Source organism: Hakea prostrata, chromosome 2 (genome assembly GCF_041222555.1).
Source record: "Hakea prostrata isolate BN-2017 chromosome 2, UWA_Hpros_2, whole genome shotgun sequence".
Classification (NCBI taxonomy): Eukaryota; Viridiplantae; Streptophyta; class Magnoliopsida; order Proteales; family Proteaceae; genus Hakea; species Hakea prostrata.
Genome location: NC_142601.1, coordinates 24,141,172 through 24,166,918, shown reverse-complemented (window position 1 = coordinate 24,166,918; position 25,747 = coordinate 24,141,172). Strand labels below are relative to the sequence as shown.

The window sequence follows — 25,747 nt, the reverse complement described above, 5'->3', positions numbered from 1 at the left end:
AAATCACATCTTAAGGACAATGACTATAGTAACGTGCCTAGAAGTTCCAGCTTTCCCATTGTGCTTTCATGCTCCTGATACTTAGTTATTTTACAGTCTATGGAAGATTGAAGATGCAAGTATCTGGACGTTTCCATTGGCAATGCAATTGGGTGTATGTCCGGTTGAGGCCCTCAAGTCCAGAGCTCCATAGTGCGGTGCCTGAACCAAAAATTGGCTAAACAATGTGGACCCCACATTAATGTGAGTATGAGAGAGAACGGTCTGACGGACAACCTAGGTGGAAAAGATCTCCACTTTCGTCAAATGACCCAAATGACCGAAATAAATTGGCTCTTCCCGGAGAAGCACAAATTCATCCTATCTTCCATATTTCGAATCTAAAGCCTTGTAAGGGAGACACGGACCAAATCCCCTCCTGGCCCATGAAAATCTCGACTCAAATAATGCTGATGACCATCTTTTGTTGCTGCTCCTTCCATCGACACCACCAGCTGGTTCTCCAATTACTGATTCAGTGGCGCCATCTACCACCTGAAAATGCCTCCTGGGTCGACGAAATTCTTTTCTGTCCCCTTCCTTCAACCTTGAGGACAAGCTTGGTCTTGCAGCGAATGGTGATGAAGCGAACCAAGCTCGTAAGGAGGCCACATCAGATGAGCAACATGAGCAAAAACCACTACATGACCAAAGCCAGGTAGAGCCACATCGATCAACACGCCAAGGAGACAGCCGGCTTTCTTAAAAGGAATACGTGCTGTAAGAAGGTTCCCCACGGATAGGTGTAGTTTCCCATTGGATGCCAATGATTATGTGACATTGCAACTCCCTGAATTTCTGAAGGAATGTATTAGCCCAGCTAAAGAGGTCAGCTCTCGAATCTCACCTCTCCTTTATCTTACTCTTCCCTGAACCGTCAGAAACTCCCATACGGTGTTATTCTATCTCCCTCTCTGAAATCATGCAGTAGCAAGGACCTGGGATCAAACAAAATCGACAATTACCATATAATATTTTAAAGCAGCTGCAATTTGAAGCACCAAATCCCTAGAGCTCCAAAAATTTCAGCACATATGAATTACGTATTAAACAAAGTAGCTAGTCTAACTTGCCCAAGAACCATAGCCGTAAATTTCTCAAAAAGTTGTTACATGAGCATATATTTAATGACCAACTCTTGTGAAAGAACCTAGCCTCCATTCCTGTACAAAAAATTTCTCAATTTCAATATTATTCCAGGTATCAAACTTTCCAGAAAGTGGAAACTCAGAAACTAACTGATGAACACGGGAAAAAGGAAAAAGTACAAAAAGAATCCATCTCATGTAGCGATTCCCCACAACTCAGGACTACATATGCTGTATGTTTTTAGAATTACAACTACCGATTTTCTTTTCCGACTTGAATATCGTACAGAAGTCACTTGTAACAAGATATCATACATGTCTCCTGATGGAATACCTTTTCTGTATTCATTTTGATGCAGTTGATTAAGAGCAACTGACACCTGCATCATTAATCTTTTTGTTACCGCGTCCGGCGATTTCTCAGGAGTTGCTGCAGATGAGTGTGTGACAGTAACGATGAATGAGATAATAAAAACCTTGTTTCTCAAAGCCCAACCCATTTGACCCATCTGAAGACTCGTCCAACTCTGAAGGGCAGACCATAATCTTTGGCAACCGCAGGCTCTCTCCTTGCATTCTCTGGTTCAGACCAAACATACACCCCGCGTTCTTGCCGGCTTCCGGGCACTGTATTGTCCAAGATTAGCGCAAAGAGGAATGCAATGACCATGTGAAATGACAGTACGGTGTTCAAAACATAGTTCAACTGCAACCAAAAAATCGTTAATTAATCACAGTACTATTTGAAATTCCCCATATCGAGACTCATCCAGGAGTAAACTCTAAAGAAACTGCTATTAATTAATCACATCACTCACAACTGAGGTTCCCTGTAAGGAAGTTTGTACAGGAGTAGATTTAAAGATATTCCAGTTCTACTCTCATCTGTTAATACAATTCTATTCACCTGAAGTTCCCAACTTCCGTAACAGCTCTAAAGAATGACAGATGAACTACAGCCAGACAATCATTTCAACTAAAGCCATTAAACCTTTTTAGATTCTCTGGATCATTTTGACATGTGGATAAGCCCACAAGATCAGATAGTTTAGAAGGACCCAGGTAATCAATTTTTCAAAGGAAATCAAAAAAAGATAAAACAAATAAATAAATAAATTCACATGTTCTTTTCAGTAGTAGATGAATTCGCATGACCAAAAATTGAACAATATCACAGTTTAATTCTCAACAACTGAAAGTTGAGAAGAGAAGTATACCCCGCCATATTTGCTGTGAATAGATCCATGAGATGCCACAACGTATGGCAGGAAATAGCTTGGTACTGATGAGTTGGCATTAGGAACGACACCATATTGCTGGAAGTAGGCAGGTATTGACAAGGAGAAAAACAGAGAGAGCCCAACTATGATAATATTTCTGGAACTTCCTGCTTCACTGTAACGCAAATTTGACAGACCTAACGCGGTGAGCATTGCCCACATGAAACACAACAATGCAGCAACCATAACATTGGGTATGGAAGCAATAAAGCCACCAACTTTTCCTATAAAAGCATGACAAGGACATCAGTACCATGGTATAAAGAGAACAAAATCTAGTGACCAGAATTACAAGGGAAAAATTAAGCAATCGACCAAATCTATAAAAGTTTTCCAGACCATGGTTGCACATGTTGAGCTATTAAAAGAAGCAATGTCGATTTGATGAATTTCTTTGCTAAATGGGTTCACTAAATGCTTAAATGGTAAAATAATATGAGATCTAGCCATTACTGTAAACAATTAGACTGCCTTGATAAGCACCTGAATAAAAAGTAAAAAGAATGAACCCGGTGCCTAAGGCTTCCACATAAGTAAGAGTCCCGGGGGCATTTTTCCCACAGCCATATCCCAACACATTTCACTGAGAAGCTGTTTGGATACCTTGACCTCAGGCTACAACTATGGCCCACCGACCATTGCTCCAAGGCCTGCCCCTTATAAGCACCTAAACAAACCCTATCTAATTCTGAACAAGATCTGAGATGTTAACAGTCCCAAATTGAGAAGGATTTCGGTGAAAAAAAAAAGGGTTAGTTACAGTGTTAACACCTAATTATCTGTACAATTTCTTACCCTAAAGAAAAAGAAAAAAAATAATCCACACATTTCCCTTTTTCATCAATGACTCTAGTATCTATGTACCAAAAAGAAAAACTCTAATATCTCACTCCTTCCATAGAGTAAAGCAGCCAGTAAATGGAAAAGTCTCACAAAAGACTCCATAACAGATTGAAAAGAATCATCAACTTCCAGCAAAGCAGAAATAGATGCCTTTTTTCTTTTTCTTTTTTTGGTAAACAAGCAGAAGTAGATTCTGTATGCATCTAAACCTTCATAAATTTATTAAAAAACAAATTTTAAGGGAAAAAAAGAAAGAAGAGTACCAGAATTTGATATGGTATTGGCACTCAAATAAGAGGCAACTTAAAATAAAAAAAAAAAGAAAAAAAAAGTGAGAAAAACAGCCATTCTTTTTAATGGAAGTACAAAGAAAAGGATAGGCACAAACCGTCATTTGGGATCGAAAAAAGTAATGGTTGGTACCAAGAAATCATGCGCATTTTTCAGAACTGTTTCAACTTGATATTGACAGACCCAAGAAAAGATGTGACTACTGTTAGGGGATAGACAAGCTGATGGAGGTCTGAATGATGGTCCTATGTTTAGGCTAATCGTCTTCTTTACAAGATATCAAGTAAAACCACATGAAAGGTCAACAAAGTTAACTTTACTTTGATTAAGGTTAAATTCAAGCAATCAATCAAATAGTTGCCAAGCACCAAGGTTTAATGGGCACCAATGTGATGGTAATCCACTCTTTATTCTCTAGGCGATGCCTTGTACACCACATTGACACCTTATGGGCTAAATGGTCACTTTTTTGACATTTTGTACTTATATTTTTTAAGATTAAATGATTAAAATTAAAAAATAAAAAATAAAAAAGAAAAAAGAAAAAAGAAAAAAAAGAAGAAAAAAAGCCAGAACCTTTGTAGAAGTGACCAAATCTATTGGGACTTGTTAGAAATCAGATTAGGAAAAAAAAAAAAAAAAAACTCTATTCCATACACCATCAAAATCATTACTAGTTTGACATCATAGAGTGTCACTGCTTTCATTGTCATATTTATGTAAATCATAATCATATGTTATTACACTATGTTGCTATTGTACTATGATGAGATGCACTTATGTCTATTTCTTTTTTAATTCTCTAGTTGTTATGATAGTCTTGCAATATTATGACTCTTTAAGTAGAAGCATAAACATTTTAGTATGCTATTTGTGCCACATAAAATGGTCGCATTAAAATTAAATTAAAAATAAAAAATAAATTAAATAAACACCATAAAGAAAATTCTTTGTTCGCTAAGGCAACACCTTGCAGCTGCCTAATCGCCATAGCGCTTAGGATTTAGGAAGATCTACAAACGCCTTGGATGCCTTGCCACCTTCATAACTATAGTTGCTGAAGATGTTGTTCAGAAGCTAGGCTTGAAGACGAACCACACCCAAACCCTTACCCCAAAAAAACATGGGTGAACTACACAAACCCTCAAGTGAATGAAAGGTGTTTTGCAAATTGATCAGGTGCAGTGTGACGTTCTTCCTTTAAAAGTCTGCCACATTCTTTTATGATGGTCATGGTTGTTGGACAAGAAAGTCAAGCATTGTGGTTATGAGAACATATATTCCATCTGGCATGGACTAAAGATGAAATTCCTCCCAGTGAAAGATCTTCCATCTAGCAAGCTTAGAAGACTACTTGTACATACCTTCTACGATGGGTTGACTCAAATGGAATTCTTGGACCTCATCCAAGCTCGTCGAAGTAGAGTTCTTTTAAGCTGAGGAGAGATGCAGTATCAGACCAGTTCAATTGGTTCGGTCGAACCCAAAAAAGAACCAGTCCAACAAGTTGGACTATTTTATTTCAGTTTTACTTTCAGTTTTCTACTTCTTTCAGTAAAACTATGTGAGAGTTGGACTATTTTATTTCAGTTTTCTACTTCTTTCAGTAAAACTATGTGAGAGTGTTTTAGATTTGGTTTAGGTTATCTTCTGGATTTTGATTTCAACTAGAATTTGCATTCTACCTTCTTTAAATAGATTGTATTTGGATAGAATTTTCAGATTGAATTGAGATAAACTGCGTTCATTGTTTGTGTGATTTCCCTCGCCTGTCTCTACTTCCCCCATCTCCCTCTTCCTATTCTTCTAATTCTCCTACCATTACAGCCTACCATTGCAGATATGTCCCAGAACTGCATCAACGTTCAGGAAGACCAGTGAGTAGGCTCCTCTTCAAATGCAAAAAGCCCTAGGCTGGATGACACTTCTTTCCAAATAAAAATGCCCAGATTGCAGATATTATTCAAGGTAGGGATTGGGTCTTACCTTCACTTCCATTCCAAGTGTTTAGGATTTATTTGAGATTGTCAGGAGAATAAAGATCCCGTGAAATGGGGAAATTGATGTATATCATTGGAGTCCTTCAACAAATGGTATGTTCCATTTCAAGCCTGCATGGGGACGTTTGGCTGCAGATATTTGGAGGTAGGTTGGAGCAATATGGGGTGGAACACACAGCACTATCTGTGGCAAGAGTTGTTTGGTTGGTGGCTGTTCATGAACAGGCTCTCGGTAGAATGAAACGTTTACACAAAGAGGTATTTGATACGTGCACGGATATTCCAACATGAATAAAAAAGGAAATAGAAATAGAAGGGAGAGAAAGAGAAGATGGAGAATAGAGCTTGAGGCCTTACAGACAAAGCCTCTAACATCTTGGCCACAATTGGGAGGCGGCCAATCCTCTCTTAAGATTTACTTAAAAATTAAATAAAAATTTTCAACTCCTTTCTTCAATTACATATTATCTCCTTAAATAGGGAAAACCAACCCAGTAGTTATAACTACTCAAACCTCCTAAAACTTCTCCCACATAACCCACATACATCATATTCTAACTAAATATCTAAAACAAATAACTTCCCATTAAACTTCCTAAATAATCATTGAAATAACTAATATAATGTAAGCAACAGTATTCAACTTGTGTCTCATTGTGAGATGTGTGCAAATGCTGCGGAGGCCAAGGAGCATCACTTTGTAAAATGTAATGATGCTGTCTTCATTTGGAGTGCTTCAAGCTTTGATGTAAGATGGGAGCGGCAGCAGTGTTTTACAAGCTAGTGCAATGGTGGACAGCCAAGTCAAAATTAATGAAGCTAGGCAAGGCTTGGTTGAAAAAGTCATTGTTTTTTATTTTTTCCCCTCTCTCTCTGACAGCTCATTTAACATTGCTTAAAAGGAAAATTAGGATATTTGAAGGGAAGCATAGGAAATAGGTTGATGCCAGGACTGTTAAGCTGGTGAAAAGAAAGATGAATTTCACTAAATACAATATTAATGGACAGGTTTCTCTTTTAATGATCTTATGATGGCTCGAAGATTGGGTCTCAACACCTAGGTGGTGAGTTCAAGAACATCACAAGCAGCGTTTCAGCTCCTTCCAAGGATGGGCTGTTCGATATTTTACTTGATGGCAGTTCATAGGGAATCCAGGAAACTCGGGTGCAGGGGAGTTTTCTGTGATGATATGACAAAGGTGGTGAGTGTCCTCTTGATTTGGCTTGGAGGAAAACCAATTTTAAAGCTGAGTTTGAGGCTTCATTCTTGGGCTGGGAGAAAGTTAAGGAGATGAAAGTGAACTAGCTGTGGTTGAGTGTGACTCACTCATGGTGGCCTGCTTAGTCAACCAAAAGCTCCTCTATGGATTCTGTTCGGAGGTAGAAAGCCCTGAGCCCTTACTTGGAACCTATAGAATGGAAGATTACTCTTGTTTTTGGAAGCTTAACCCATTCCGAATTACTTGGCTTCTGCTGAAAAGAAACAAAATGCAGCTACGATTGGACTTTGGCCTAGGTTGATTTTGTAAGATACTGAAAGGGATGCTTAAGGCAATCCAATATTAGAATTAACTAGTTGCTTGCTGGTTTCTCTTGATGTTGAAAAATGTCTTTGACTACCTGTAACCACCATATGTGCTATATTTTTCCTTTCTTTAACTTAATTGACCTTTCACTGGAAGGGGGGAAAAAGACTAAATGACTGCATGACCTGCATCCAAAGACGCCTAAAAGGAGCACTAATTGATGAAAAAGAAGAGAGTGAGTCAATTGAGAAAGCCCAAACATTTCAACCAGAAACCGATGATTGCACTGCTGTGGAGAAGTAGTGAAAATGTCCTGTTGGACCAGTGACTAGTTTCTTTTGAGTTGATAGATGATGTTGCATTAAATAGAGAAGAATACTAGAACAAAACATGATTCAAATAGGCTAAATTAAATAAAGGGTTAAGGTTTGTTCCAAGTCTTTTATGAAGAAAAAAACATGACACTTTGCATTTGCCTCTCCTATGGTACCTAAAAAAACCAATTAACAACATACCGTCATTTTTATGATCAAAATCCCCTTGTGTCCTTTAGATTTTCTTTCTTCAATTTTCACAGTTACGGAGGTATGAGGTACCAACAGTTTGGTACTGGAGTAATCTTCTAACTGAATATGCTACTAGGTGAAGAAAGAAAATCAAAAACGCAAAAGGGTATTTTGGTCATAAAAATAACAATGTGTCCTTGGTTGGTTTTTAGAGATACCACAGAGGAGGCAAATGAAAAATGTAATTTTTTTAATAAAATTAAGTCAAACCTCGAGGTATCCAAATAAAAATTACTCTTAAAATAAATATGAATGACAAAACAAGATTAAAACAGATGAGTGAAAAAACCAATGTAGTTTCATTTTTACTTTAACATATTTAGTGTGTATGTGTATGTGTAGAGGCAAACCTATGTTGGGGCCTAAGGGGCCACAGCCCCCCCCCCCCAACCCACCCCACCCAAAGTCGAGAATAGTTTTTAAAGGTAAAATAATGGGTGTAATGTCATTCCTAATTAGAAACTAATTCCTCAATCCCTATTTATTCCCTCCTCTTTTCTTCCTATTTTTTATCTTCCCACATGAAATATCACTATGTACCCCCCCCCCAAACCCAATGTTGAGAATAGGTTTTAAAGGTAAAATAATGGGTATAAATGTCATTCCTAATTAGAAAAATAATTCCTCAATCCCTATTTATTCCCTTCTCTTTTCTTCCTATTTTTTCTCTTCCCACATGTGAAATATCATTATTTACCCCCCCCCCCCAACCCAATGTTGAGAATAGTTTTTAAAGGTAAAATAATGGGTATAAATGGCATTCTTAATTAGAAACTAATTCCTCAATCCCTATTTATTCTCTCCTCTCTCTCTCTCTCTCTTCTTTTCTTCATATTTATTCTCTCGTCTCTCCTCTTTTCTTCCTATTTATTCTCTTCTCTTTCTACAAACGTGGGTTAAGGAAAATTTGAAGAAAAAAATAAATAAATCTTCAACACAATTAGGCATGCTCTCTTTCTTAATTTTTTTTTTTCTCTTTTTTTTTTTAATTCTTTTTATTTGATTATATAGTCTCTCTTTCTTTATTTCTTTTTGCTATTTTTGTTATTTGATTTTATATTGTGCATGAAATATCTATAGTTAGCAAACTAATTGCTAACTAACTACGATTAATTTGCATCTCCTACCTAAAAATAAAAAAAATTGGGTTGCATCTAAATTTTTATGTCTGAAACCATACAACAACAACAACAACAACAATAAGCCTTTTCCCAACTAAATGGGGTCGGCTACATGGATTCTTGCCCCTCCAATCGGTTCTGTTCAAGGCCATGCTAGATACAAGGCCTAAGCTATACATATCCTTTCTCACCACTTCTCCTAAGGTTATCTTAGGTCTACCCCTAGCTCTTCTAGTTCCTTCAATATGGATTATATCACTTCTCCGAACAGGAGCATTTATAGGTCTCCGTTGAACGTGGCCGTGCCACCTCAAACGACTTTCTCTAAGCTTATCACTTATGGGAGCAACTCCCAGACCAACTCTAATATGATCGTTTCTTATCTTATCCATCCTAGTTTTGCCACTCATCCATCTTAGCATTCTCATTTCTGCTACACCGAGTTTATCTATATGATTCTTTTTCAACACTGCCCGCACCGTACATCATAGCTGGTCGGACAACGGTCCTATAAAATTTTCCTTTAAGCTTTAATGGAATACGCCGATCACATAAGACCCCGGATGCACCTCTCCACTTCATCCACCCTATTTTAATTCTTTGGGAAACCTCATCTTCTAAATCACCTCTTTTACTTATGATTGAACCTAGGTACCTAAAACAATCACTCTGAGGAATCTCTTTATCGTCAAGTATCACCACTTCATCATCTGCCCGATCATGACTAAAGTTACAAACAGATATAGATATTCTGTCTTCGATCTACTAAGTTTAAAGCCTTTTGATTCCAAAGCTACTCTCCATGATTCTAATTTGGTATTAATCCCCACTGTGGGTCTCATCAACAACACAAAATCACTGGTCTCAAAAAGCATACACCAGGGGACCTCATCTTGAATGTCTTTGGTTAATTCATCCATTACCAGTGCAAATAGATATGGGCTTAAAGTTGACCCTTGATGTAGCCCAACTGTTATCGGGAATTCCTTACTTTGTCCCCCCACTGTTCTAACACTAGTCACCGAACCATCATACATATCCTTAACTATATCTACATATTTACTTGCAACACTTCTTTTCTCTATTACTTGCCAAATTAACGCTCTAGGGACTCTATCATAAGCTTTTTCTAGGTCAATAAATACCATATGAAGGTCTTTCCTACATTTTCTATACCTTTCCATAAGTCTCCTAATTAAGTAAATAGCCTCCGTTGTAGATCTTCCCGGCATAAACCCAAATTGGTTCTCCGTAACTGTAGTTAAGTGTCTCAACCGGGTTTCAATTATTCTCTCCCATAATTTCATCGTATGGCTCATCAATTTAATGCCTCTATAGTTATTACAACTTTGAATAACTATGTGTCATTTATATCTTTGAATAACTATGTCTGAAACCATGTGTCATTTATATCTTTTTGTAGTGTTGCTTTAATTTACCCATATTTTGTCAAGGGAAAAAATATCATTATCAATAATTTAAATATTTTTTAATGTGTGGGCCCCACAAAATATGTATGCCTACGTTTGAATATGATAAAATAATTCAGACGTGGGACCTATATGGGCCCACAAAGTATGTGCTCCCCCAACAGGAAGTTGATTCAGACTCTCATTCTTCGCCACCCCCCCATGCTGAATCCTAGTTTAGCCCCTGTGTGTGTGAACACATGTGTACTAACTATATGTTGAGAAAAACATAGATATATAGATTTAGTCCTAACGAATATCCAAATATTCCCATGCCAAATGGCATTCAGAGTACTGGACGCACAGTACAGTGATTGTAGCAATCAAGGACCAAATAAAGGAGTGCCATGCAGGAAATATTCCACGAAGTCATGCTATAAAGCTGAGACCAGTTTTTGCAGAGATATTTCCCAGTCAGCAATTCAGTATTGTAACTAGAAATATAAACACACTTACCCACAAGAGATAAGAGTATCAAAATGCAAGCCCCTAACTCAACTGATCTCCGGCTACCCATTTTGGTCACAGCAATGGTGTGTACATTCTCAGTCAGCGTCGTAGAACCAGTCCCTGTACCCCAGAGACCCGCCAAGACACTTGAAAGTCCTTCAAGACCAATACCACGGCTGAGAACACCTGGTGTTGGAGGTCTGGATGCAACCAATAATGATGATGCATGGTATGAGCCAACCTGCAACAATCATTTAGAAATATCAGGGTCTACCTATGAAATAATCTTTTAACATAGTTAAAGAACTCTTTACATACAGCAGACTACAGTAAATTGCAATTAGGCCTCAGCTTACTACATATTTCCCTTAATATGTTTTTTGTGAAATCTGGATAAGTAAAGGAATGCTTTCAAGCTTAGATCATGGGGGAGGAACGCATTAAATTTCCCTCACACCTTTTCTGATAACAGTTCTAGATCATCATGTATTCTCAATTAACAAACATAATCAAAATGCTGCGATATCCCGTACCATCCATGAAAACTTTTGCGGAGTTCAAGAAATTTTCAGTTGGATTTATATCAGATGATTAGCAAATAACAATCCCCAAAAGTCCCATTACTGATGACATCTATGATACACAAATTTAACTGGGCAGAAGACACCTGCGTCAAATACAGAAGAAAGACAAAAATGACAAGGAACAGCAGAAACAAACATCACGACACTGAATTAGAGTATACAGCTCTACTGATTATTACACCAACAACACCATAGCTAGCAAAATATAATGTTGGTTCCAAGTGTAATCTGAACCAAAACTTGTCCGATTTCTCAGCATCTTTTGTGGCATTTCAGAATCCAGGACAACAGATCCAAGGAAATCAAATTTTCTCTCTTAGAGAATTTCCAGTGTTCCTTATTTAAGATTATGAACTCAATGGAGGTTCCGCAGCTATATCTCCCAATAACAATTCTGATGGTCTGGAAGAGGTACACTTCAAAACCAAAGTTGCCAAGGCTATAACCAGGTGCAAAAATGACGCATAGCGTTATCAGATGCAAGTAACATGACTACCTTGCTGGCTGGACGGTTGCCTTAGTACAGGTTTCTGTCTTTTTATTTAATATTTTATCATTTGACCCAATGTTATATGTCAAGGAAGAGCTTCCATGCGGCCGTCAGAACTCCCATTGATGCAAAATGGGTGCCAATACTGTGGCCAGGTTCCACTTATATTATGGATGGTAGCAGCACATTTCCCTCTATACCAGCTAAAGCAACAAGACTCTGCAGAAATTAAAAGTGATTATTGAATTTTTTTTTTTTTTTTTTTTTTAAAGCAAACAGAAACTGTTTTGTTTTACTTGACGGCGCTTACAGGTTGTCTTTTTTTTCTTTTGTAGCGTGTCCAACTTATCGAGCAGTGTAGCTCACCCATTTTTCTTACATCACAGAGGATCAAGATGAAGTTAAGGTTCAGATGCAGAGATTTTAGGGTGACTAGAAGACAAAATTTAGTTTCATTTTTTTTTTTATTTCATTAGTTGATTTAGTAGGGTACAAGCAAGGTGTAAACTTTATAATCATTTGAATTTCGAAGACTTATGACCCATTTGATAACTCACCAAGTGTTTTTGCTTCGAAAAACACCAAAGACACTCAGTTTCTAAGTGCTTTTGGAAGCAGAAACACTTTTCTAGGCATTTGATAAAACTTGCTACTGGAAGTAAAAAACCATAGGCATTTGATAAAATCTGTTTCTTGAAACAAATTTGAAAATTGTAATAAAATTTACAAAATTCGGCATTGTTATTTGAGAGTGCCAAATCCCATAAATACCCCTTCTAAAACTGTTTCACTTAAACCCAAGCCGCAACCAATTTTTGCTTTGAGAAACAAACACAACAAGAAGTAGCTGTCACCTCTAAAGTGTTTCTCAAAACAAAAATTTTCATAAATTTCAATTTATGATGCAAAAATCATGCAAAACAAAACTGTTTTCAGCCAATTTTTCTGCTAGCTAACATAGATATCTATTCCCAGATAGCAGTAGTCTCTATGTGAATCTCTTCCCGACCAGGCCAGGCCGAATTGGGCCACCACTTGGTTATCGAAGCAAGAAACACCAGAAACTGTTTTTTGGTGGGTCATCAAACGGGTCCTTATTAGTTGGGACCATGTCTTGAAATCCAGCAAAGTTTCACCAGTTTCACAAGATTTTGGATGTTTCAAGGTCACGGAAATAAACATATCTGAAAAACAAAATTGACTTGTTGAGTGGCATTTCGATAAAATCTCATTGAAATTTCGGTATTTCGATCCGAAATCCAAAAATTTCGGTAAAATCTCAGAAATTTTAGAATACAAAATACCTTAAGTAACTATTTTTGCAATATGATCATTTGAATGTGTTATCATAGTAATGTAGATACTGAATTTGATTGATCAAAACAGTAACCAAATAGGACCTTTTCACAGGGAATCAATTGCAAATTTGATGGACTTAAGGTGAAACAGAGTTTAGATGGGAAAGAGGGCTGAAACCAAAATGGTATTATAAGGAATTAAGGATAATAGCATATAACGAAATGGACTGAATAGATCTTCAAATAGGGGCAGAACTATAATGAAGAAAGTGACAATAACAATGTAACATGTAACACCCAGGCTTCACACCGCAAGGTAGATCGATTGGATCGAACACCAACCTACCTTGATCAAACACAAGGGTTCTCCAAAGAGGAGGAATGCTAGCAAACAATTTGATTTCAATTCATAAGTTGTGTCTTCACCACTTACATAAGTCTCTTTATATAGAATTCTAAAGAGACATAAACATTAATGGCAACATTCAACCACTAGCTAACACCACCTACCTATTAATAACTCAACTACTACCTAACTCTTGACAAAGGAGAACTCCTTTGACAATGAGCTCTCTTATTTTCAAACCAAAGCCCCCTTTATTGACTTTCCAAAAATTAGATTTGGGCTTAGGTCTAGACTATGAAGTTCAACATATATGGGCTAACTTTAACCCACTAAAACAGCCATAGCCCATGAAAGCCATGGGCTGATTCAGGTGACAACTTTAGGCCTTTGATGGGCCTAACCCAATGGGCTTCTTCTTTCGTAAATATGTCTTCCATTCTGCATCACTTAGCCTAAAATAGGGCTTCCATGAATGTGACTTTATACGTCAAGAATATCTAGATGTGTGAATCCGATTTGACTACATAGACACAAACAAGAGTGCAAATCCAAAAGAACATTTAGGTTGTTTCATAACCAAAATAACCATGGATATGTGTTTATAGACCCTAAATAGGTTGTCCAAAAAATAACCACACCCTGGCAATGCATAAAACACCCAATCCTAGCACCAAACCTAGCAGAATTTGTAGCAGTTTTCTGCGAAATTCCAAAATTTAGGTCATATCGCAGTGGCCGAAACTTGAACCTTGGTTTGGACAAGAATTTAGTTTGCCACTAGTAGGAGTTATCTAGGTTTAATGTCATGCCTAATTTTTTAGATGTGAGATTTTGAAATCATGATTTGATTGTTTTGGCTCGTGGTCTAAATGTGGTGGTTCTCATCATAACTGATTCTGCTGAGTCAAGTGATCATTTGATCAACGCCCGAGAGGGTTGAACCCCTACCATCATCCAGGTTCAGGTCATGACACTTAGTTGGACTGATGAACCCATGGCTGTTGACCAATTAGCTTCTCTAGAGGAACATTTTGACTGCTACAACTAGATAAAGGATAGAGAACTCTTAGATTTTTTTCATTTTGATTGACAGGTTGTACTATAACAATGGTGAGGAATCCACAGAATGAGTCTAGAGTTAGAAGACATGAAACTAGAGTTATGAAGGGATGAAGCACAAGTTAAAGAACGAGTCCCTACTGGGGAAGCTCTCTTCAAATCTATAGTCGAGGTCGAAGTAGTTAACAAATTAGAGAGTATCGGAAGCCTGACACCAAAATGAGAATGCACATGCTGTGCTTAACTTAGCACATCATTGGACAAATAAATGAAACAGTTAAAGACGACAAGCCTATCACTTTGGGTGAGTCAGCCATAATCCAATTTCCTATTTCTGATTGTCAAGGAGAAAAGAAGATAATAACAGAGTCAATTCAATTGATTGTCAAGGTGAAAAGAAAATAACAACAGAGTCAATTCAATTGAAAATCGGGCTCTTATTCAAAAGCTAGAGTGAAAAATCCAGTTTTCCTACTTAGTGAAAGATAAAGATGAAGATATGAAAGAAACCTGAGACGAAAAAAGGGGACCAGGCTAAGTTACAAGGAAAAGAATCAATTTGAAGAAAACCATTCTGGGAAAGATGACGTTGCAAGACTCAAAAAACAGAGGAAAGACAAGGATTTAGTAGTGATACTAGATGTGTACCCAGTGAAAGAGAACTCCGATAACACTCCACCCATGAACTGTGAATATTCAAGAGATTCATGTTGTCAAGATTTTATGGAGTTCGTCATTTCATCACAGTACTAGAGTTGCAGACTTCACTCCTAATGTCTTGCACAACCCGAATTCTGTGAGGGCTTTGTCAAGGCTGTTAACTCAGATGCTATCATTACCTAGTCAATAGAAAAATCATGGTCAAGTTTTTTTTCCCTCCCCTAAACCTAGGAGAATTGACGCAGATGAATCATGCATAGTTTTTGGTAGAATTAAGCCCCAGTTATGAAGGCCAAGTTCTCAATTGGGGCTCCATATCTGTTTAACAACTGCTCCATACTGGGGCTATTGATCCAACCTATATTGTTGTATTCCATCCACATCGAGAAAGTGGCAATGAGAATATCAACCAGCAGCACATTTACAAAAGATTACCAGATTTGCAAGATCAGCTGAGCAGGGGGCTTCCGTGTGTGGGTTGGCATGCGGATGTGAACTTCCAGATGATCCATTGTACAGCCAGCATGAGAGAACTTGAAGTATATACATCAACAACAACAATAACCCTTGTCCCAACTAAATGGGGTCAGCTATATGGATTATTACCTTCCAATCAGTTCTGTTTGAAGCCATGCTAGATACAAGGCCTAAGCTATGCATATCCTTTTTCACCACTTCTCTTAAGGTTATCTTAGGTCTAAACCTAGCTCTTCTAGTCCCTTCAATTTGGATTATATCACTTCTCCGGACAGAGGCATTTATGGGTCTCCATTAAACGTGGTTGTACCACCTCAAATAACTTTCTTGAAGCTTATCACTTATGGGAGCAACTCCCAAACCAATTAACATGATCATTCCTTATCTTATCCTTCCTAGTTTTGCCACTCATCCATCTTACCATCCTCATTTCTGCAACACTGAGTTTATCTATATGATTTGTTTTAGTAGTCCAACACTCTGCAGTGTACATCATAGCTAGTCGAACAACGATCCTATAAAATTTTCCTTCAAGCTTTAATAGAATACGCGATCACACAAGACCCCGGATGCACATCATCCTCTATATCATCTCTTTTATTTATGATTAAACCTAGGTACCTAAAACAATTAGTCTACGGAATCTCCTTATCGTCAAGTATCACCACTTCATCATCTGCCCGATCATGACTAAAGTTACAAACTAAATATTATGTCTTCATTATGCTTAGTTTAAAGCCTCTTGATTCCAAAGTTGTTCTTCATGATTCTAATTTGGTATTAATCCCCACTTGAGTCTCATCAATCAACATAATATCATCAACAAAAAACATATCATGGGACCTCATTTTGAATGTCCTTGGTTAGGTCATCCATTACATTTGTAAATAGATATGGGCTTAAAGTATATTCTTGATGTAGCTCAACTCTAATTGGGAATTCATTACTTTGTCCCCCCAGGCCCCCACTGTTCGTATAACCATCATACATATCTTTAACTATGTCACATATTATTTATCCAAAAAAACTATCACATATTTATTTGCAACACTTCTTTTTTCTTTTCTCTAATACTTGCCAAATTAACGCTCTAGGAACTCTATCATAAGTTGTTTCTCGGTCAATAAATACCATATGAAAGTCTTTCCTACATTCTTTATACCTTTCCATAAGTCTCTTAATTAGGTAAATAGCCTCTATTGTAGATCTTCCCAACATAAACCCAAACTAGTTCTCCATAATTGTAGTTAAGTGTCTCAAACGGGTTTCAATTACTCTCTCCCATAATTTCATAGTATGGCTAATCAATTTAATGCCGCTATAGTTATTACAGCTTTGAATATCTCCTTTACTTTTGTAAATTGGAACCACGACGCTTCTCCTCCATTCATCTAGCATTTTCCCTATGCTCATAATCTTATTAAACAACTTAGTCGACCAAACTAGTCCATGGGTTCCTAAGCTCTTCCATACCTCCATTGGGATTTCATTAGGACCTTGTGTCTTTCCGAGTTTCATCCTCCTTGATGCTTCTTTAACTTCGGACATCAAAGTTCTCCGTAAATAAGTTCGAAAATTGGTGCCTTGGTGAATGGTGTAATTGTCCGAATCATAGGTGTTTGAAGTAAGCTCGTTCAAGAGAAATAGATTTCCCATCTTTTCTTAATGTCCTCATCACATACTAGTACTTTACCATCCCCATTTTTTAATACATCTAACATGGTCAAGATCTCTACTCTTCCTATCCCTCGTCTTAACTATCTTATAAATAGGTTTGCCCCTTCCTTCGGGCCCAACTTATTGTATAACTCTTCATATTTCTTTTCCCTTGCTCTTCCCGCAATTTTCTTAGCTTCATTTCTATCCAACCTATACCTTTAAAGATCCTCAACATCCTTAGTTCTTTGTCATGTCTTAAAACTAGCTTTCTTATTCTCAATGGCAGCTTGAACATCACTATCGCACCACCAAGTCTCTCTATAGAATGGAGCTTTTCTTTTGATTCACCTAGGACTTCTTTAGCCACCATCTTGATACCATAAAAGAAATTTCAATCAAAATTTCAACCGAAATGCCTGCATTTTTGAAAACCAAAATGAAATTCCAATTACTTCAAAAAAGTTATAGGTTTTGACCAAAATTTAGGAGATTTTGACCATTTCAGAGGTTTCGACCGAAATTTCAACCATTTCAACATTCCAACTTGTTTTTCCTAAGTTTTTGTTTATTTCTATCCCATATTCACCTAATTTCCACGACTCCTTTACCTTCAAGCACCTCTTTTACTCATCTTTTGTCTCCAAACACCTCCTAATCCACAACAGCTACAAAGGAAACTCCGGCAGCAATAGAATATGAAGCATAGGCCATATCCCACAATTCCAAATTTCCCTTTTTTTATTTTTATTTTGTTCATGCCTTTAATGATATCTTGTATTGCCTTGAAATTAATATATGTTTAGCCAAGGACTATGATCTATGATTTTGTTTTGTTAAAGTTATTTTTTATTATTTGCTACCATTTTTTTTCATTTTCTAATTTTAATAATTATTTTCTAAATTATGTGTTTTAAAAAAATACATATGTATATATGATATGTAGGCTTAAGAGCAACCTAAGAGCATACTATGTACAACTTAAGAGCATAAGGTACTGGATTTAGAACCAACAACCATGATATGAGGCCAGGAGGCAGACGTTAACACCTAAAATCATTCTCCCATACTAGCTGCCAAGGGACAATGACTATTCTATGAAGATTAACAAGATTGCATATGAATATCTCAGCCTATAAACATGGGTCGCTGGCTGGGCTACTCAGGTTCAAAGTTAGACCTGAAGAAATTCTATTTTGATAAATCCTCTCCATCATTTTTTGGTCTTGGATCATAATAAAAATTAGTTCAACTACGATTCAATTTGCATCACCATAAGGAACTTCTGTTCACTGTATAGCAGAAACATGACATTTCAAAACAACAACAACAATCCAACTAAACGGGGTCGGCTACATGGATTCTTGCCTTCCAATCAGTTATGTTCGAGGCCATGCTAGATACGAGGCATAAGCTATACATATCCTTTCGCACCACTTCTCTTAAGGTTATCTTAGGTCTACCCCTAGCTCTTCTTCAATCTAGATTATATCACTTCTCCTTACGGGAGCATTTAAAGGTCTCCATTGAACATGGCCGTGCCACCTCAAACGACTTTCTCGAAACATATCACTTATGAGAGCAACTCCCAAACCAACTATAATATGATCATTTCTTATCTTATCCATCCTAGTTTTGCCACTCATCCATCTTAGCATTCTCATTTCTACTACACTGGGTTTATCTATATAATTCTTTTTAACAGTCCAACACTCTACACAATACATCATAGCTGGTCGAACAACGGTCCTATAAAATTTTTCTTTAAGCTTTAATGGAATACGCTGATCACACAAAACCCGGACATATTTCGAACACAACCCGGCTTATTTTCCGGGGCTGTAATCCGTTAGTAATATACACATAGACCCATGCGTGCACCCTTGTCCTAGCTAGTCTCCCAACAGAATACAAAGAGAATGCAGTTGGCAAAGGAAACAATGCACCATAAACTGCCCCCACTTCAATGGCATATTCAGTATAAGAATCAACTCAAAAAACACCAACTTTTTTAAACAAAATCAGGGCAACTCCAAGGTAACGGCTTGGTTGATAGCCAGTGGAATTCCTGAATCCTGATGAATCAGGCACTTGGGCAAAGTAATACCCAAATGGCCTGTATGCTCTAAAAATTCATTGCATAATTGATTTTTTTTTTTTTTTTGGGGGGGGGGGGGGGGGGGGGGGGTCAAAGTTCCTAAAACCTAAAGATTGATTTGAAGGTATCTTGCAAGTACTTTATGTGAAACTAAGTTGACAAGAATTGCATCAGATTCAGGATTCAAACATCCCCATATTTGTAAACCACCTAGGAAGCCCTAGGTAAAGGCAGCATCGAGAAACAATTATGCAAACTAATACCCAGAATTCCCATATACCTTTATTACATGTTAGATGGGGGATGCAAAGGGTCTGTAGGCTAAAAATTTCACAGTTCGATCTTCTCCAGCCATTTTAAAACTCATCTTGATGATTTCATCTCAGATTTGTATTTCTGTTACAGAGGGACATGCAGAAAAGAAAAACTAAAGCAACAAGGATAATGGAAACTCGTTCCTCAAAACAAGTAGAACATTTACTTCGTATTCAATATTTTCTTTCTGAAAAATTACAGGATGTGAAGCATTATATCAGCATCTATTTTACACTCTTGTAAACAAATCCATTTTAAAGGTAATTGATAAGCATGCATTTATCATTATGCATGTGATTTAATTTCCCAAACTTAATTAATTAGAAGAGATCTAATTAAGTTTCTTTTGTCTTTTTCAGGAATAAGGTGATTTTGGTTATTACAGATAATATGGAGCAAAATTGACACCTATATTAGATATTGGTGGATTTTAATCAAATTAAAATCATGGGATCCAATCTTGCTGCCCAAGAATCATGAATGCTGAGATCCAATTTAATTAATGCAAGGTGAGCACAAATCTTAGCCAAATTGGAAACAGGTGGAGGCCCAAGGAAAAAAATTGGTAAAAAGATCCAAAACTCTCGCAAACAAACCCACCTTGAGTTATTTGGGGCATAACTCTCTCGTTTGAACTCAGATGAGGTGATTCAAGATGTTATGGAAAGAAAACGAAAAAATCTACAACTTTCTACTTTTGAGTTTTCCCAGAATCGGAACTAGTAAGGGTCAAATTAACGAGTAAAGAGGATGAATTCATAGTGTGCGGGAGAGATAAAAAGGAGTCAGCCACAGATAGAGAAGAAGAAAGCGAACCATCCTCTCTCTCATTGCGCAACAAGAAGACCACAAACAGTCTCCACCCCTATTTTGTCCAAGAGATCAATTGCGTTTTTTGTCCGAAAATGAAGCTTTCGTCAGAGTGTTGTCCGCATTAGTCGCAGTCCTTGCAAGAGTTTCAAATCTATTATTATTTGTTTTATGAGTTTTTGTTAAATGAGTAACTAGTTTATTTTTCTTTGGAATGTAGATAAACCATTGCTTATTTCATTAATTTGATAGTAATATGCCTTTTTGGCTGATGCTTTTAATTGAGTCTGATCAATGATGCTCTATAGCTAAGTAAACTAAGTATGCCAAGCTTCGGCCAAGGAAGATAGTCTTGTGAAGATAAGGCATATCTAGTAGAGACCATCTTTTGTTTTGAGGTGTAGAGTTAAATAGATTAGTGAAAAGCATTGGGGATTTGATATCCCAAAGACCCTCACTTACTCAAAGTTAGAGTTTTCACATTAATTATTAGTTAATTCCTTTTTGCTAATAAAGTTTTAAAAAAATCAGATTTACTTTAAATTAGGTTTTGTTCAATTCAATCTTAGTAAATTAGCCTTTTAGTTCCCCATAGTTCAACCCCATACTTTCTGCCAGCTAGGTTAGTTAGGACTTTACTTTTGATTGGTTAGCGACACAATCAGCAAATTAAACATGATAAATAAATGCAAGGAAATATAAGCCTATCATCACCAAAAATTCAAAGCAAAAATAACTGAACGGGCAGAGCCATGTGCCTAAAATTATATGCCCCAACTATCTCCTAATGGCCTAAGCATAATAAACCAAGAACTCTAAGCAACCACACAAACCTGTTATGTATTGCCTAGACTGGGTACAATAATTAGGAAGTGCTGAAACACAGCAAAATACAACAATGTCATCCTATCAAATTCCCAATACATGCTAAGAAAAGATAGGAAACTCACCGAATCAACTGATGCAATTATGGACACCACACACATTACAATAGCCATTTTCCAGTCAAAAACAGGTAAACCCCATTGCAATGGATATGGAAATCTAAACCATGGGGAGGATTTCAAGGCATGAGAAGTATCTACTCGACAATGCTTCATCCTTGAAACATGTTTTCTGCAGTCTTCAGATACAATATTTGAGGAAGGAACATTGATGTCACAACCCTTGTAAGTATATACACCTGCTTCAGAAAGAAGGAAAGCTGCAGCCCATGTGATTGCGAGACCCAAGGGAACCTGTGGGATATATCAGTAAAAATTCACATTCAAAATGAGAATTATTTTCTAGTAATATAATTAAAATGTGCTAAATAGAACAGCCACTGAACATAAAAAGATTGTATACTTACTGCATAAATTAGAAATATACGATGACCCAACACAGATATTTTACGAAGATACTGCAGTAAATCACAGGGAAACATATATTAGACATTTCCGAGTAATATAGCACAATAATAATAAAGTAAGTTGGCAATTGGCATATCATGAAACATGAGTTAGCCATTATAATCAACTTATTTTGTTAACACGGTGATGGAATAAGAAGTTACTCCCAAAATTTAGTGCAACTAGAATCAACAGATGTCATGTAAGCTTACAAGTGAAAAAACGATGACTAGCAATATCTGCACTAAACCAATCTCAATACAGGTAGCTGCTTGAGGGAAACCATAACTATAGAAGGAAAGTCCAACAGCAGCAATTGTAGGGGCTACAACCACTGGATTGATCAATCTGAGAAAAAAAATTGATAAAGATGAGTAATTGGAAATGCAAGCAACAATTTCTAAAATTCAGGAATTCATTGTAGAAGAAATATATGTTTTACAGAACAAAACCAGTGATCTGGGATGAGGTAAGTTCACACTGATATATTACTCTGACTGCCTTGCCCTAGAAAGTTCTCTCATAGACTCTTGCAACAATATGCAGTAACGTTTATGATATGGACGTACTAAGTTAATAATTTCACATTTATTGTACTTATAAGATAACTGAATCACATTCTGTTTCTCTAACTTCTATGAAAATCTTTACATAACCCACAAGTCCAAAGATGCTTGAAGAGACATTCATAAGCTCAAATTCGCATGTTGTGAGACTCAATCTGTGTCAATTTAAACAGGAAGACCATAAAAACATCTTTGATATTCAAAATCTACTCTGTCCACAGTAGCAAAATGAAATATCTAGCACGCAATGAAAAGATACAATATCATCCTTTTGAAAAAATTGGATACATTTAATAACTGGAAGCGCTTCTATTTTGTTTAACACAGAAAAAAGACTCCACTGAAAGATGCAAAGCGAACTTCTACGTCTATGTAGATCCAACAAACTGATAAATAACTTCCATTTCCTTTGACAATCCACACACATGCACAGAAAGAGAGAACCATAAAAAGTTGAGAATGAACAATATTTCATGGAACCAACCTTAGAAACAATGACATGAATCCACTATACCCCAGCACTGCTTGGAATGCAGAAGATATAATAATGGAACCCTGCAATGTCTTCATGATATGTCTAAAATTCTGCAACAGAAAATGATTATGCTGAGGATTAACTGAAGTCCCATGAATAAATAAGCTACTAATGAAGAAAGGACAGATAAATAAATTTCAGAAGCTCTCAGTGGTCAACCTATTTCTACAAAGCGACAAAATCTTCAGCCATTCATTGGTTTTATATCTTCACCACCACCAAAACACACAAATGCAGTATAGTAACCAGTGATCAACAAAACACACATCAATCTACCAACTTTGACAAACTCGTGAAATGTTTCACACACAAATATGAAAAGTTCTCACTTTTCTCTTGACTAGGGAGTGTCTTGGGGTTTCAAATAGATCCTTGTGCTTATGGGATTCTAAAGAAGAAAAAGGAGTAGAACATAGACTTCCAGCTCCAGTTATTCACAGCTCTGAAAATTAAGCCTTGATCTGTAGAAGCTCTATAAGAGAACTGAATACAGTTCAAGTCCAGTTTTGAGATTTCGACATGCCTCAAAAGGCAAGGGTCAAGTATTGAATCCAAGATCTTCCTAGACTGTTTTCAAAACAAAATTTTGAACTAAAGCAATCATAGAATTTTGAATTTAGTGCCAATCCTTCTAGTCAACTCCTGTTTCATCTTGGTGTAGTTAAAGTCAGAGCCATAAGCGAAATTTTGGCAAGATTTCAATAGGATTTTGAACTATGATATGAACTATTTAAACAATTTGGAGATAGTGGACGAAACATGAGGAAATAGAACCTAAAGCATCCCTCCACAAACATATGAGCGTCACTCTGATAACAGTGCTCATTTAAATCTCCACTTCGTGGAAGATTAATGTCAGTCCATATTCCAAGAACATAACTAATAAGGAAAACCTCAGCATTCATTCTCGAAATTAAACTCGAAAAAAATATTATGCATCTTTTCACACTTGCAATTAATAAAATGTGTCATGGTTTTACTTTCAAAATATGGGACAGGATTATATGAGCGAGCTATAGGAAAGGGGGGGAGGCCAAATGTTGTTCGGTATCAGAGGAAAGAAAACAGAAGGTGCAAATATACCCTCCACAGTCAGCTGATAGAATATTTTCCCTCACAATTATCTGAGTGACTTATTTCTCAAACATATGAAGTGACTTCCAAGAGAGAATAGGACTGGATTGTTTCAAGGGATGAGCTTGAAGGTCATCTGTAAAATACGCATCATTCATCTCCTCAACCACCTTGTAAGTTATAAATAGTGAAACAGTTAGCTATTACTGCGCCCAATAACTTCATTAGATTCTCCCGATGAAGGATAAAGAACATTGAGATTGGGGTACAAATTACGAGAACTGATGTTTCCCAAAATTCTTTATACCAAAACTTGAAAACTCAGTATATTACTACATAGATGGAAATATACTAATGGGAGAAGAAACCTACATTGCCATTCAGACCTTGGAACTGAGGTGAGTTAACTATCGCCAACGCCGGAGCCAGATAAACAAAAGAGGGACCCTGTATCAATGGCAATCTCGACCCAAAGAAGGTGTGCAAAAGTGTAGTTAACCCTGAAACGAAGAGTACTGTGGACACCACGATAGAAGTATCCTCCTGACACTCACTAACTTGAATTAGACCAGGTGATCTACAAATTAACGTGCATAAACGAAAGAGATCTTTCAAAAATCATGACAGGCATAGAAAACTCACATGACTGCCACCCATTGCTGGTACTATGACCAGTGGAATGAGAATCAATGAACCCAACATTGAAAGATAATGCTGAAGCCCATACAGACCAATAGGAACTGAAACATTTACGGGAAAATCCGTTACAGGTTGAAAATCATAAGAAAATTTGAAAGCCACAATCTTTATTTTCCTGTTAAAGCTCACCGAGCCCAGGGGTGTCTCTAAGCTCGTACTTCATGTGAGAATGACGAGCCACAAACCCATCGTCGTCTGTTGACTGAGGCAAAACACCCACAACCTCCTCCATTCGTCTCGGTTTCGGAACCTGCGGAGGAGGGTCAGGCCGAGCCTGACCGTTGGTACCCGTTGCAGCTCCATTTCTCGCAGTCCCCTCCGTCTCTCTCCTCTTCTTAACAGTTTGATCTCTATCCGTCGGCACCGACGTTTTCCCATTCTCAAGTTCACCATTAGCAGCAGGAGGCGGCCGAGCACGGCCAGATTCCAGATCAACTCGCGGCTCTGGTTCTTTAGGTGAGGGAGCTGCAACAATCTGACCAGACTCACTCGCATTCGTCTCACCAGAAAACCTCGGTCTAAATCCGGTCTTCTTAGCCCACGATGACTGCATTGCAGTGGACTCAGGAGCCGGTGGCCATGGCCCTGGCTTTGGGCGTCTTGTTGAGTCGGTGCTGCTCGCCATTTCCTCTGACTAGCTAAATCTGCATCACTGGATAACAAATACAGAAAATCTCTAGATCTGATCTCTACTTACTGGTATCCAAGCTCCCGAAGTAGTTTACTTCGTTCACTAGTTTAGGGTTTCGAGTGAGGCAAGGGAGAGGTTTTCTGCGCTAAGCTTCAAGATTTCAGTAATCAGGGAAGGAGACGTGTGAACATTAGACGAATTTGGATCGGAAAAACGCCAAAAAGGATTACAAATTTACAACTAAGACAATGTAGCTGCAGACAAATCTCTATCTTTTTCTCTGTTCGCCCGAATTATTCGGAATCTAATGGAATTTAGGAATGGAGAATATTTCCATTTAGTCATTCAAGTAGATATCCACCACGTACACAGTACACTACCCTCA

General features: G+C 37.3%; 1 protein-coding gene across 1 annotated transcript; it reads right to left on the bottom strand.

The window, feature by feature from the left end:
* Positions 1–411: 411 nt before the first annotated feature.
* Positions 412–25,747, bottom strand: LOC149024123 (nucleobase-ascorbate transporter 12-like). The gene is made up of 10 exons (XM_089144453.1): positions 24,861–25,747; positions 24,675–24,772; positions 24,405–24,575; positions 22,908–23,008; positions 22,070–22,205; positions 21,818–21,868; positions 21,417–21,704; positions 10,680–10,914; positions 2,345–2,631; positions 412–1,833 (listed from the first exon to the last, which is right to left on the bottom strand). Exons 1-10 carry the CDS (start codon positions 25,354–25,356, stop codon positions 1,612–1,614), a joined length of 2,085 nt encoding a protein of 694 aa, XP_089000579.1. The 5' UTR covers positions 25,357–25,747; the 3' UTR covers positions 412–1,611.

Bases quoted from the DNA above. Each gene is read 5' to 3' on its own strand.
- LOC149024123 (XM_089144453.1), bottom strand. From the start codon at position 25,356: ATGGCGAGCAGCACCGACTCAACAAGACGCCCAAAGCCAGGGCCATGG. The intron at 2,632-10,679 runs GTAAGTGTGTTT...ATGCTTTTATAG, and splicing joins GATACTCTTATCTCTTGTGG to GAAAAGTTGGTGGCTTTATT. The intron at 1,834-2,344 runs GTATACTTCTCT...TTTTGGTTGCAG, and splicing joins TTCACAGCAAATATGGCGGG to TTGAACTATGTTTTGAACAC.